This window comes from Bos grunniens, chromosome 3 (assembly GCF_055505025.1).
Source record: "Bos grunniens cultivar Pamir isolate PY7600 chromosome 3, Bosgru_T2T1.0, whole genome shotgun sequence".
NCBI lineage: Eukaryota > Metazoa > Chordata > Mammalia > Artiodactyla > Bovidae > Bos > Bos grunniens.
The window spans coordinates 114,191,046-114,205,438 of record NC_141167.1 but is presented as its reverse complement, the minus strand read 5'-3'; the positions used below and the strand labels follow the sequence as shown (position 1 = coordinate 114,205,438).

Sequence of the window (14,393 nt, the reverse complement as noted above, 5' to 3'; positions counted from 1 at the left end):
CCAAGAAAAATCCAGACTTACGTAGCTTTACTAATGTCCCTTAAAAGAAAATGTCAAAACACATCCAAGAAAATTTGCTTTACATTTCTAGAAATAAAAGGATGTCACTTAAATATGACAGTTTTAAATTTTTGGACATTATTCTGTCCATCTAGACCTGAAGAATTCTTAACTAACATTCCAAAAATCACAACTGTAAGGAAGTGACATATGTGTAATTATGGCTGATTTGCATTTTTCTATAGCAGAAACCAACACAAGATTGTAAAGCAATTTTCCTCCAATTAAAAAATAAATTTTTAAAAAAGATGGGGAAAAATCACAACTTTTAATATACATGAAATAAAGAAAGTATCCAGGTTATAGAAGATTTTAATATCAAAGTATAATTTACATGATTAAAAAGTTCTGATTTCTATACAAAGTATTCTACGTAGACAGTAATAAGAAGCTGACAATGTATAATTTCTAAGTAACATCAAGTGATTTTATCTTCTCACATTGCAAATGAAATGTTAACAGCCTAAAAACTACACAATCTGCCACGGATGACAATAAGGAAGAGCAGCACATATCAGCAAGTCATCACATGAAACAAGTTCCTGTTTCTCTTGTTTGTGATCCCCACATTGGCAGCGTTTTTGTTTCGTCCACTCTGCTCTTATGTATTTGAAAAGCGGGTGCTATCCATCTGCCACATGAGCACTGTTCACCATACCAGTTGAAAGAACCCAACTTGGCATTGCATTTGGGGCAGAGAAGCTAAAAGAAAACAGATGTGTTACTTCTTCTCTCACTTTTATATAAAACAAGTAATTATCTTTGGTAACACAGGATATAAAACAGTTAAGACATGGCTCATAGCTTCAAGGAGTTGATGATCTAACCAGTGAGAGGAAACGTAATGGCAATTTATTATAAGGGATAGTAGACTGCAATAATTCTTAAGTATGTTGTACTCTGGGAGTACAGAGAAGGAATAGATTAATTCCAGAATGAAAGGAGAAAGGTGAAGACTGAGGCATGAAACAGAAGGCTTCATGACTGTGGCATATATGTTGACTTTTTTTTTTACCTAAAGACTTAAATTTTTATTTCTAATTAGCTAGTACTAAGACTAGAGCATTTCAAGCAAACAGTACAGACATGAGCATACCTGATCCACACTTTAAATACAGTGTCATCATAAACAAGATGAGACAGAAAAATCTTTCATTATCCACACACCATATTATGTGTTTACTTTTAAACCAACTATAAAGAAAGTTTGTACATAAAACTCAGAACTAAAATTGATTACATAACTATCTACAAGTTTTTAGTTTGACAAAATATACCACATTCCTCAAAACAATTAAACATAGAGTTACTGTATGAACCAGTAATTCCAATTCTGGGTATATATTCGAAATAAAAGCAGGGACCCAAACAGGTATTTGTATATCCATGTTCATAGCAGCATTATTCCCAATACCCAAAGGGAGGAAGCAACCCAGATATCCGTGGATAGATGAGTAGACAAAAAAAATGTGGTATACACATAAAATGGAAGACTATTCAGCAGTAAAAAGGAAGGAAACTGACGCACGCTGCAACATGGATGAACCTTGAGGACATTATGCCAAGTGCAATAAGCCAGCCACAAATTTATGAGGCACCTGGAGGAGTCACATTCATAAAAGCAGAGAGTAGAACAGTGGTTGCCAGGGACTGGGGAGGAGGGGGTGGGGATTAGTGTTTAAGGGGTAATTAGTTAATTAGTGTTTAATGGGTATGGCATTTCAACTGGGGAAGATGGTGGTGATGGTTGCACAATGTGAACATTCTCAATACTACTGAATTACACACTAAAAATAGTTAAAATGGTAAATTTATGTTATGACTATTTTACCATAATTTAAAAAAACCACATTCATAATATATGTATGTCAGACCATTTGTGCCGTACACCTTCAACTTATACAATGCTGTATATCAATTATATCTCAATAAACTGAAAAAAAACAAAAAAACAAAAAAAAATTGTGTATCTCAAAGCTGAGATAAGCAACAGACTGGATAAAACATCTGCATTATGTGAAACACTAGACGACATAAACAGCTCCTAAATTCCTTAGAAAAAGACAAAACCCATTGAAATGCACCAAGGATATGAAGGAAATTTCCTGCGAAACAAAGTATAAATGGCTGATAAGTACATAAGGATGTTGGTCTCAGCAGCAGTCATAGAGATTCAAATTAAGACACCTTAGGATTAACATTTTTCATCTCATAGACAGACAAAACCTTACTGATTTTATAATATCCATATGCCAACGGTATGGGGAAGTGAGTACATGCATTCAACGTTAGTGAAAGGCAAATTTGTGTGGGCATTGTTAAGGTTAGCCCAGAATATTAGTAATATTTTAAAATGTACACTCTTCAAGCCAGGAATTCCACTTTTAGGTACATATTCTATAAGAAAATAAAGGTACAAAGAAGTATGCACAAATGTGACCTAGAATATGTCACAAAAAAAAAAAAAATAAGTGCCTTTATCTTGGATGCTTTCCAGATTAAATAAAAGCAGCAAGGGAATTCCCTGGGCATCCAATGGTTACGACTATGCTTTCACTGCTGAGGGCCAGGGTTCAATTCCTGGTCAGCAAACCAGGATCCCACAAGCCACAAGGGGCAGCCAAGATAAATAAAAGCAGCAAGGCATAAACATAAGCCACAAAAAAAAAAGAAAAAACGATAAAGTGGACTTCAACAAATAGTATCAAGAGTCAGAAGTGACTGCTGTACAAGGTTTATTTGGTAGCGATAACAATGGTGACAGATTCTAAAACCTGTGAACATACTCAAAACCACTGAAAACATACTAAACATACTCAAAACCACGTACACTTTCCATGGGTGAATTATATTGCAAGTGAATTATATCTCAATAAAGCAGCAGCATCTGAAAACATGGGTTTGAATATAGGGTACCCCCTTCTAGGCAAGACATTAACTAATGTAAATTAAGTTTCCTCATATATAAAATGTGAATACATATCTGCTCTATTTTATAAAATTATTGTATTCTTCAAATGAAATACAGTGAGAGTTTCATAAAAACTCACTATACAAACTTAGATAATCTTTAAACATCATTACCTCTTAGACTAAGAATATCTTTACATTAGTATCAAGTAAACCTAAAAAGAGTTGTAGCGGTCACAGGATGCTCATATGAGCTGCATTCTTTACAATTAGTAAGAAATGAAAAAGAATCTCATAACAAATATATAAAACTGAAAGAATCAAGAAAACAGAGATACATAGAGCCAAAGGAGGAAAAAGGAAGATCAAGAAGAAATTTTAAATCTAACTTTAAAATCTGTGATTTGCCCTACTTCTTACAAAGCTCAAGTTTTGCTAAATATATTCTAGTTTGTCTTAATTTGAAAAAATATAAACAATAGCCTTAAAAGGAATTAACTGAGACCAAAAGCTCTCATCCAGAAAGTGGATCACTGTTTTAGATCACCTGGTTTTTAATTAACTAATTTATCTTTGATAGAATCTTGCCTATCCTACAGAGATATAATCTTTAGAAAGAAAGCAGTTAAGATGGAGTAAAACACTAAAGCATGGTTTAAAATGAAAGAAGGAACAAAATACAGATGACATAATAAAACTAAAGAAAGTAAAATGTGTTCTCACCTGTCCATCCATCACTCCCAACAAAGTGGATTCCATCCACTGTACAGGTTCAATGAAGTAAGATGTACACTGAGCCTGACTGCCTGCGGAAAGCATGGGGGATGCCGTCATCCTCTTGTGGGCAAAGGCTATAGGACCACTTCCTTCATTATGATCCAAAACGCTAGAACTTCTAAATAAAGATCGCCTGCAACCCCCAAACAAACAAAAACATTAATGATTTCCAAAAGAATGGAAAAATAGATTAAAAGTGCAGTTATTTCTTAGAGGGCAAATTAATATAACAATGATTATGCTATTTTAATTTTTGATAACCTCTACAAGTAACCAGATAACTTTTAAGAATTCATATTCACCTTGAAACCAGATCTGAATATGAAATTTCTGTATTATTCCATTAAACAAATTCTTCCTACAAGATTTTAAGAAACTCAAACTTTCAGTACTTTTCTACTGAGACAAAGTAAAATCTCCAAAGGATACAAAATACTTTACCTGCACTTTCTACATTTGTAGAGACCCCCATCTTTCAATCCTTGTGAAATGGCAGATGGGTCAACAGCAAAGAGTTCCTGAGGTAAGTTCTGCAATTCTACATAACATAAAACATATCCATTTGTCAAAATCAACTCTACATTTTCAGACAATATTCAGTTTGTGTCAAATTGAGGCAAGTTGCTCAGTGGTAAAGAATCCACATGCCAATACAGAAGACGAAGGTTCGATCTGTAGGTTGGAAAGATCCCCGGGAGAAGGAAATGGCAGCCCACTCCAGTATTCTTGCCTGGGAAATCCCATGGACAGAGGAGCCAGTCCATGGGGTCACAAGAGAGTCAGACACAACTTAGCAACTAAACAACAAAATGCTAATCTCAGAAATTAAAAAAAATCTCCCGTGTTGAGGAATGAGGACGAGGTGGGAGAGCACAGTGATGCAGCCCTTGGCTTCCAGGCACAGACTGCCTGACTTCAAGTTCGAGCCAGCCATTTACAAACCATGTGACCCTGAACAAGCTATTTCTTGCTAAACCATGGTTTCAAAATGAAATAAAAGTACCTGCTTCAAAAGTGAAATAATGCACCTGAAGCATCTGGTGTCAGAGTAAACCACATCTACAAAGGACTGAATGTGCTGTGCTTCGGTTGCTCAGTTGTGTCTGACTCTTAGCAACCCCATGGACTATATAGCCCGCCAGGCTCCTTAGTCCATGGGATTTCCGAAAGTAAGAATACTGGAGTAGGTTGTGATGACCTCCTCCAGGGGATCTTCCCAACCCAGGGATGGAACCCAGGTCTCCGGCATTGTGGGCAGATCCTTTACCCAGGCTGAGCCACCAGGGACGCCCAAAAAGGACTGAATACATACTGCCAATTATTACTTACCTGGATACTTCTCTGTAACCTTTTGTAAACGATATTGTTTATAAACTGCACTGGAGGTATCCACTTCACAGCCCATTGCCTGGTATAATTTCAGTTGCCACTCAAACCCCTCATTCATCCTGCAAGGGCAAACAGATACAGAGTTAAATTTTCTTTAAATAAATAAAACTGCATCACAAAAGCAGAATTATTACTATATCAAGTAACTCACTTGGCCTCTGGCTTGACAGTCTTAAGGTTTTCATAGGCTTCTTCAAAGGTAAGCTGGTCAGTCTTCATCATAAAAGCAGTTATTACAGTCACACTTCGACTGACCCCTGAATGACTGAAAAAGAAACCTTTAAAATATCAAATAGCAACAATTACAAAAACAAAACACCCACCCCCTATAAATGGTAAAGTTTGGGTCCACTTCTTGTCTGCTTCTTCTACTCAAGTAAATCCTATGCCTCTGAAATACTACTGCTACACAAAAGAAGTATTCCTTGATTTCCTTATTCACTTTTAATTCTGAACCATGTGAATGTACTACCTACTGAAAAATAATTACACTAATTTTTTAACACCTTACAATGCCTTCAGATAAGAAAGCCTTCCTCAGCGATCAATGCAAAGAAATAGAGGAAAACAAAAGAATGGGAAAGACTAGAGATCTCTTCAAGAAAATTAGAGATACCAAGGGAACATTTCATGCAAAGATGGGCTCGATAAAGGACAGAAATGGTATGGACCTAACAGAAGCAGAAGATATTAAGAAGAGGTGGCAAGAATACACAGAAGAACTGTACAAAAAAGCTTCACGACCCAGATAATCACAATGATGTGATCCCTCACCTAAAGCCAGACATGCTGGAATGCAAAGTCAAGTGGGCCTTGGGAGGCATCACTACGAACAAAGCTAGTGGAGGTGATGGAATTCCAGTTGAGCTATTTCAAATCCTGAAAGATGATGCTGTGAAAGTGCTGCACTCAATATGCCAGCAAATTTGGAAAACTCAGCAGTGGCCACAGGACTGTAAAAGGTAAGTTTTCATTCCAATCCCAAAGAAAGGCAATGCCAAAGAATGCTCAAACTACCACACAATTGCACTCATCTCACATACTAGTAAAGTAATGCTCAAAATTCTCCAAGCTAGGCTTCAGCAATAAGTGAACCGTGAACTTCCAGATGTTCAAGCTGGTTTTAGAAAAGGCAGAGGAACCACAGATCAAATTGCCAACATCCGCTGGATGAAAAAAGCAAGAGAGTTCCAGAAAAACATCTATTTCTGCTTTATTGACTATGCCAAAGCCTTTGACTGTGTGGATCATAATAAACTGTGGAAAATTCTAAAAGACATGGGAGTATCAGACCACCTGACCTGCCTCTTGAGAAACTTATATGCAGGTCAGGAAGGCACAGTTAGAACTGGACATGGAAGAACACACTGGTTCCAAATGGGAAAAGGAGTACGTCAAGGCTGTGTACTGTCAGCCTGCTTATTTAACTTATACTCAGAGTACATCATGAGAAACGCTGGGCTGGAAGAAGCACATCTGGAATCAAGATTGCCAGGAGAAATATCAATAACCTCAGATATGCAGATTTCACCACCCTTATGACAGAAAGTGAAGAGGAACTACAAAGCCTCTTGATGAAAGTGAAAGAGGAGAGTGAAAAAGTTGGCTTAAAGCTCAACATTCAGAAAACTAAGATCACGTCATCTGGTTCCATCACTTCATGGGAAATAGATGGGGAAACAGTGTCAGACTTTGTTTTTGGGGGCTCCAAAATCACTGCAGATGGTGATTGCAGCCACGGAATTAAAAGACGCTTACTCCTTGGAAGGAAAGTTATGACCAATATAGATAGCATATTGAAAAGCAGAAACATTACTTTGCCAACAAAGGTCCGTCTAGTCAAGGCTATGGTTTTTCCAGTGGTCATGTATGGATGTGAGAGTTGGACTGTGGAGAAAGCTGAGCATTGAAGAATTGATGCTTTTGAACTGTGGTGTGGGAAAAGACTCTTGAGAGTCCCTTGGACTGCAAGGAGATCCAACCAGTCCATTCTGAAGGAGATCAGCCCTGGGATTTCTTTGGAAGGAATGATGCTAAAGCTGAAACTCCAGTACTTTGGCCACCTCATGTGAAGAGTTGACTCATTGGAAAAGACTCTGATGCTGGGAGGGATTGGGGACAGGAGGAGAAGGGGACAACAGAGGATGAGATGGCTGGATGGCATCACTGACTCGATGGACTGAGTCTGAGTGAACTCCGGGCGTTGGTGATAGGGAGGCCTGGCCTGCTGCAATTCATGGGGTCGAAAAGAGTCGGACACGACTGAACGACTGAACTGAACTGAATGGCTTCAGAACAAATCTAAACTCTTTTGCTCTTGGTTTTAAAGGCCCTGGAGATCTGGTCCCAAACTTCTATTTTATCTTTATGTAATATTTATAACAAAGGCTGGCTGTAAAATTGCTGACTCAGTAAGCGTAAACTGTTGTTATTATACTCCTTCTGCCACTGCTACGTCCTAATCAATTTTTCTCTCCCCAAATCTCCCCTACATTGGCCACGCCTGCCTCAAACAAGAACAATGAAAATAGCCTGCTCTCCCTCTGAAGTCTGAATAACCTTAACCTCTGTTCATCTCTCTTACTACACACCTCGCATCCCAGTCTGCATTTCCTCAGTATGCGTCTGGCTACTCGAGAAGAGATTTAAACTCTTTAGGTGTAGAGACTTAGTCATTTATCTGAAGATTCCTCCTACCCTCGAAAACTCAGCGGCTGCAGAATGACCCAACATAAACAAAATGAATGAAAAGCCTGCGCTTCGTCAGGGGACCGTGTCCCGCCCACTCCTCTCTCTGACACAAGCCTACGCAAGAGGGAGCTGGGACAGCCCTCTGGTCCTCTTCTGGGCCCTGGGAGGGAAAGGGTGAGGTGGGCCAGGGTAGAAGCGTGGCGAGGTTGCTCTCCCCACGGACCCGACCACTCACCAGTGCACCAGCACCGCGCGGCCCTCGGCGCGAGCCTGGACGATGAAGGCCACACAGCGGTCCAGATGACTGAGCAGGTCGGTCTCAGGTTTGTCCAGCGCTGGCACGAAGAGACTCCGTAGACCCTCGACCCCAGCCCCCGTTTTGAAGTTAGGCTCCTCCGAGTCCACCGTCAGCACTGCCGTGACGCCCGCCTCCCTCAGGTGGTCTGGCTCCGCAACGGCCGCGGCTCCACCCAAGAACAGCCCCGGACGCACTTCCAGCATATGCCTGGCACAGCTGGCCCGGCTCTGGCTGCCGATCTGGTGCTCGCAGCCATTGCTCCCGTCCTGCGCCTCCAACATGGCGGCGCCCGGGGGCCGGGCAGCGGCGGCCCTACCACCGAGTAGGCAATCGGCTAGAACGTCCTTACTCTAGGCCCAGCCGGCTGAGTTGCGCCGCTGCTGCCTCGGAGGATTTCCTCGACCGCTGGAATGTGGATTTACTGGGGAAGGTGACGTGACTTCGGCCTGGGCGGAGCTAAACCCCATTCGCAGCCGCTTCTGAACCCTAACGCAAATACCTACAGGGTTTCTCAGGCTCTTAGGGTTGAGATTTTTATAGATTTCTGCAGAAGCAGAAAATGGATTCAAGTTGAAATGATGGTCACACCAACTGAGTCAGTACCATAATCTTATGCATTTGAAATACAACGCTTTTCCAGTACGTATGAAATCATTTGTTTGTAGTTCTTCTCTTGTAACTTTTTACTTTTTTTTTCTTTTTGCCCCCCTCCTTTTTTTTATTGGTATGTGACTTCTTGTTGGTGTATATTCTGTATGTTTGAAAATATTGATCCCATGGTTTTGTGTCAGTGCACTCCAAAGACCACCAAGAATCCACGTGTAGTTTTAAATAAATTGACTTTATTACTCAATCATGAACTGTAGCATTTTGGGAAATGCAGGTCTTAAGAGAATGTTGCTGCTGCTGCTAAGTCACGTCAGTCGTGTCCGACTCTGTGAGACCCCACAGACAGCAGCCCACCAGGCTCCCGTCCCTGGGATTCTCCAGGCAAGAACACTGGAGTGGGTTGCCATTTCCTTCTCCAGTGCATGAAAGTGAAAAGTGAAAGTTAAGTCGCTCAGTCATGTACGACTCTTAGCGACCCCGTGGACTGCAGCCTACCAGGCTCCTCGGTCCATGGGATTTCCCAAGCAAGAGTACTGGAGTGGGGTGCCTTGCTGCTGCTGCTGCTAAGTCACTTTAGTCGTGTCTGACTCTGTGCCACCCCAGAGTCGGCAGCCCACCAGGCTCCCCCATCCCTGGTATTCTCCAGGCAAGTGGGGTGCCTTCAGATCAGATCAGATCAGTCGCTCAGTCGTGTCCGACTCTATGCGACCCCGTGAATCGCAGCACGCCAGGCCTCCCTGTCCATCACCAACTCCCGGAGTTCACTCAGACTCACGTCCATCGAGTCGGTGATGCCATCCAGCCATCTCATCCTCTGTCATCCCCTCTCCTCCTGCCCCCAATCCCTTCCAGCATCGGAGTCTTTTCCAATGAGTCAACTCTTCGCATGAGGTGGCCAAAGTACTGGAGTTTCAGCTTCAGCATCATTCCTTCCAAAGAAATACCAGGGCTGATCTCCTTCAGAATGGACTGGTTGGATCTCCTTGCAGTCCAAGGGACCCTCAGGAGTGTTCTCCAACACCACAGTTCAAAGGCATCAATTCTTTGGCGCTCAGCCTTCTTCACAGTCCAACTCTCACATCCATACACAACCATAGGAAAAACCATAGCCTTGACTAGACGAACCTTTGTTGGCAAAGTAATGTCTCTGCTTTTGAATATGCTATCTATATTGGTCATAACTTTCCTTCCAAGGAGTAAGCGTCTTGATTTCATGGCTGCAGTCACCATCTGTAGTGATTCTGGAGCCCCCCCCAAAAAAAGTCTGACACTGTTTCCACTGTTTCCCCATCTATTTCCCATGAAGTGATGGGACCGGATGCCATGATCTTCGTTTTCTGAATGTTGAGCTTTAAGCCAACTTTTTCACTCTCCACTTTCACTTTCATCAAGAGACTTTTGAGTTCCTCTTCACTTTCTGCCATAAGGATGGTGTCATCTGCATATCCGAGGTTATTGATATTTCTCCCGGCAATCTTGATTCCAGCTTGTTTCTCCAGTCCAGCGTTTCTCATGATGTACTCTGCATATAAGTTAAATAAACAGGGTGACAATATACAGCCTTGACGAACTCCTTTCCCTATTTGGAACCAGTCTGTTGTTCCATGTCCAGTTCTAACTGTTGCTTCCTGACCTGCATACAAATTTCTCAAGAGGCAGATCGGGTGGTCTGGTATTCCCATCTCTTGAAGAATTTTCCACAGTTTATTGTGATCCACACAGTCAAAGGCTTTGGCATAGCCAATAAAGCAGAAATAGATGACTTTCTGGAACTCTCGCTTTTTCCATGATCCAGCAGATGTTGGCAATTTGATCTCACATATTGCTGAAGCCTGGCTTGAAGAATTTTGAGCATTACTTTACTAGCGTGTGAGATGAGTGCAATTGTGCAGTAGTTTGAGCATTCTTTGGCATTGCCTTTCTTTGGGATTGGAATGAAAACTGACCTTTTCCAGTCCTGTGGCCACTGCTGAGTTTTCCAAATTTGCTGGCATATTGAGTGCAGCACTTTCACAGCATCATCTTTCAGGATTTGGAATACCTCAACTGGAATTCCATCACTTCCACTAGCTTTGTTCGTAGTGATGCTTTCTAAGGCCCACTTGACTTCACATTCCAGGATATCTGGCTCTAGGTCAGTGATCACACCATCATGATTATCTGGGTCGTGAAGATCTTTTTTGTACAGTTCTTCTGTGTATTCTTGCCACCTCTTCTTAATATCTTCTGCTTCTGTTAGGTCCATACCATTTCTGTCTTAGGAAGATCCTATTACAGGATTTTGGGCTTCCCATGGGGGGCTAGTGGTAAAGAAATCGCCTGCCAGTGCAGGAGACTTAAAAGACCTGGGTTCAATCTCTTGGGTCCAGAAGTTCCTCTGGAGGAGGGCATGGCAACCCACTCCAGTATTCTTGCCTGGAGAATCCCATGGACGGAGGAGCTTGGTGGACTACAGTCCATAGGGTCGCAAAGAGTTAGACACAACTGAAGTGACTTAGCATGCATTAGAGGATCTGAGCTTATATTGAATGGGTTAGGGCTAAGGGGCTGTGGAAGCAGGACTTTGCTCTGGATTGGATGCTGTCAGGAAGTGGGAGTGATTCTATGATTCAGTATGTTAATAAATCTTACCCAAGGGAAAGAAGGCTAGAGAGATGCTAAAGCTGTAACTGGTCAAGAAATAGCAGTCATGGTACTGGCATAAAGAAGGAAACATGGGCCAACGCAACAGAATAGAGAGCGCAGAAATAAACCCTCACATGTATGCGCAAATGATCTTTGGCAAGGGTACCATGACCAAACAATGGTCTTGTCAACAACTTTTTGGATATGACACCAGAAGCAATACGTGGGATTATATCAAACTAAAAAGTTTCTGCACAGCAAAAGAAACAATCAACAAAATGAAAAGGCAATCTACAGAACAGAAAAAAATATCTGCAAACCATATATCTGATAAGGAGTTAATATCCAAAATATACAAAGAACTCATACAACTCAACTGCAAATAAAAATAGAAAATGGGCAGAGAAACTGAAAAGAGATTTTTTTTTTCTAAAGAAGACATACAAATGGCCCACGGGTACATAAAAAGATCCTTAATATCACTGCCCAGCAGGGAAATACAAATCAAAACCATGATAAGATATCACCTCACACTTGTGAGTATGACATTAAAAAAAAAAAAAAGCAAACAATACGTAGCATGTTGATGAGGCTGGTGGATAAAAGGGAACCCTTGTGCATTGTTGGTGGGACTATAAATGGATACAGCTACTCCGGAAAATGTATGGAAGTTCTTCAAAAACTTAAAAAACAGAGCTACCATATAATGCAGCCATCCCATTTCTGGATATATGTCCAAAGGAAATGAAGTTAGAATCTTACAGAGAGAGCTGCAGTCTCATGTTATTCCCAACAGCCAATACATGGAAGTGACCTAAATGTCCATCTAAGCATGGATGGTAAAGATGTGATTTATATATTATGAAATATTATTTAGCCAAATGAAAGTAGGAAATCCTGCCATTTGTGATAACATGAATAGAACTTTGAAAGCATTATGCTAAGTGAAATAAGTCAGAGAGAGAAAGACAAATATTGCATCATATCACTTATATGTGGTAACTGAAACAGCTAACTCAGAAACAGCATAGAATAATGGTTGCCTAGGGCTGCAGGGAGGGAGAATTGAAGAGTTGTCCAATTGGTATAGAGTTTCTGTTTTTCAAGATGAAATGGTTAAGAGGGTAAATTTTTTTTTCATCATATTTTTTAATAGCAGTCATTTTAGCTAAAATAGAGGGATATTTGGTGTTTTGTAATTGGACAATGTTCATGTTCTGTCTTATTCAGACATAATGATGCTGGTCTTTGTCTTACTTCGTCATGATCTCGGAGTTGCCTTGTCTGATGTTGATTTTCTGTGAAGTTGTTTACGTTCAGCAGGAGAGGAAGAAACACCTAACTGTGAGCGCCTGGCCAGCTGTAGCAGCACTAAGGAAGATCTACTTCATAGTACCAAGCCAGCTCCTGGATGCCAGGGTCTGCTTTCCTCTTTCTCATATATGACTTTATGATTTTCAAAGAGACTGAGACTTGGGGCAGGGACATTTGACCCCCATCTAAGTCAAACGGAGGAAGCAGCGACTACTTGTCCTTGGAAACACTTAAGTGGGCAGCCTGTAGGGATGGAGGAAGAGTGGTACCTTCCCTTACTCCCACCACAGGCTCTGAACCTCTTAAGGGTAAGGACTTTGCCTTTTCATCTTTGTATCCCTCACCCCACAGAATTTGGGCTAATGGTGCTGATTATTCCATCTTTTGAATGTTAGAAATGAAAAGGAAAAGAGTACCAGAAAAGACACTGTGCACGTCCCTTTCAGTGTCATATCCTTCCCCATCCCAAAGGCTTTATCTCAAAGTCTCACTCAGTGTTTTTGCTGCAGAGTCATGTTCTCAATCTTCTGAGCCCTTGGTTGAATCAACTCGGCCTTTCTCACTTTATGGTCCTGGAAACATCTCCTTTGTGTCAGGCTCTACAGTAGATGCTGAAGCTACAAAATGAATGAGTCTTTGCCCTCAAGGAACTTAGAGAAAAACTGGAGTAAAAGATAAATAAATAGCCTAGTAGTGTTTTGACAGGAGCAAGGGCAAATCACTAAGAAGAATGCCAGGGGTGGCATGTATGGCATATATGAAAAATACTGAAATATATGTATCAAACTATTAACAATGGTTATTTCTGGGAGCTGACATGAGGAGACGTACATGATAGGGTTTATACACTTCTTCCTGTATAATTTCTTAATACACTTCTTTCTGTATAACAGTACATGAACCGTGAACTTCCAGAAGTTCAAGCTGGATTTAGAAAAGGCAGAGGAACCAGAGATCAAATTGCCAACATCCGCTGGTTCACTGATAAAGCAAGAGAATTCCAGAAAAACATCTACTTCTGCTTTATTGACTATGCCAAAACCTTTGTACGGATCACAACAAACTGGAAAATTCTTCAAGAGATGGGAATACCAGACCACTTGACCTGCCTCCTGAGAAATCTGTTTGCAGGTCAAGAAGCAACAGTTAGAACTGGACATGGAACTACACACTGGTTCCAAATCAGGAAAGCAGTACGTCAAGGCTGTATATTGTCACCCTGTTTATTTAACTTCTATGCAGAGTACATCATGAGAAATGCTGGGTTGGAACTGAACTGTATAATTTGAATCTTTTCAAGAAGTGTTATTAAAATTATTCATTGTTAACAATCATAGATATTTACATTCTGGAAAAATGGTGGAGGGGAGAATTAGGGTTAATCTCCTAGACAGTTTGTTCAGTTCAGTCACTTGGTCGTGTCCAACTCTTTGCGACCCCATGAATCGCAGCATGCCAGGCCTCCCTGTCCATCACAAACTCCCGGAATCTACTCAAACTCATATCCATCGAGTCAGTGATGCCATCCAGCCGTCTCATCCTCTGTCGTCCCCTTCTCCTCCTGCCCCCAAGCCCTCCCAGCATCAGGGTCTTTTCCAATGAGTCAACTCTTCGCATGAGGTAGCCAAAGTACTGGAGTTTCAGCTTTAGCATTAGTCCTTCCAATGAACACCCAGGACTGATCTCCTTTCGGATGGACTGGTTGGACCTCCTTGCAGTC

The 14,393-nt window shown here is 41.2% G+C and overlaps 1 protein-coding gene and 1 long non-coding RNA gene across 3 annotated transcripts; one reads left to right on the top strand and one right to left on the bottom strand.

Annotated features, from left to right (window-relative positions):
- Positions 1-354: 354 nt before the first annotated feature.
- Positions 355-8,439, bottom strand: DUSP12 (dual specificity phosphatase 12). Of its 2 annotated transcripts, none has more exons than XM_086393782.1 (6): positions 8,063-8,439; positions 5,288-5,401; positions 5,077-5,195; positions 4,189-4,285; positions 3,694-3,880; positions 355-762 (listed from the first exon to the last, which is right to left on the bottom strand). In XM_086393782.1, the coding sequence occupies exons 1-6, from the start codon at positions 8,404-8,406 to the stop codon at positions 586-588; spliced, it is 1,038 nt and encodes a 345-aa protein (XP_086249908.1). In that variant the 5' UTR covers positions 8,407-8,439; the 3' UTR covers positions 355-585. The 2 variants fall into 2 exon arrangements, with proteins under 2 accessions (XP_086249908.1, XP_086249909.1); XM_086393783.1 differs by having other exon boundaries at positions 5,288-5,393.
- A 2,894-nt stretch (positions 8,440-11,333) lies between these two features.
- On the top strand, positions 11,334-14,004 carry LOC147377042 (uncharacterized). The gene is made up of 2 exons (XR_015161292.1): positions 11,334-12,981; positions 13,567-14,004. It is a non-coding gene; the product is annotated as an uncharacterized LOC147377042 (long non-coding RNA).
- Positions 14,005-14,393: the final 389 nt, after the last annotated feature.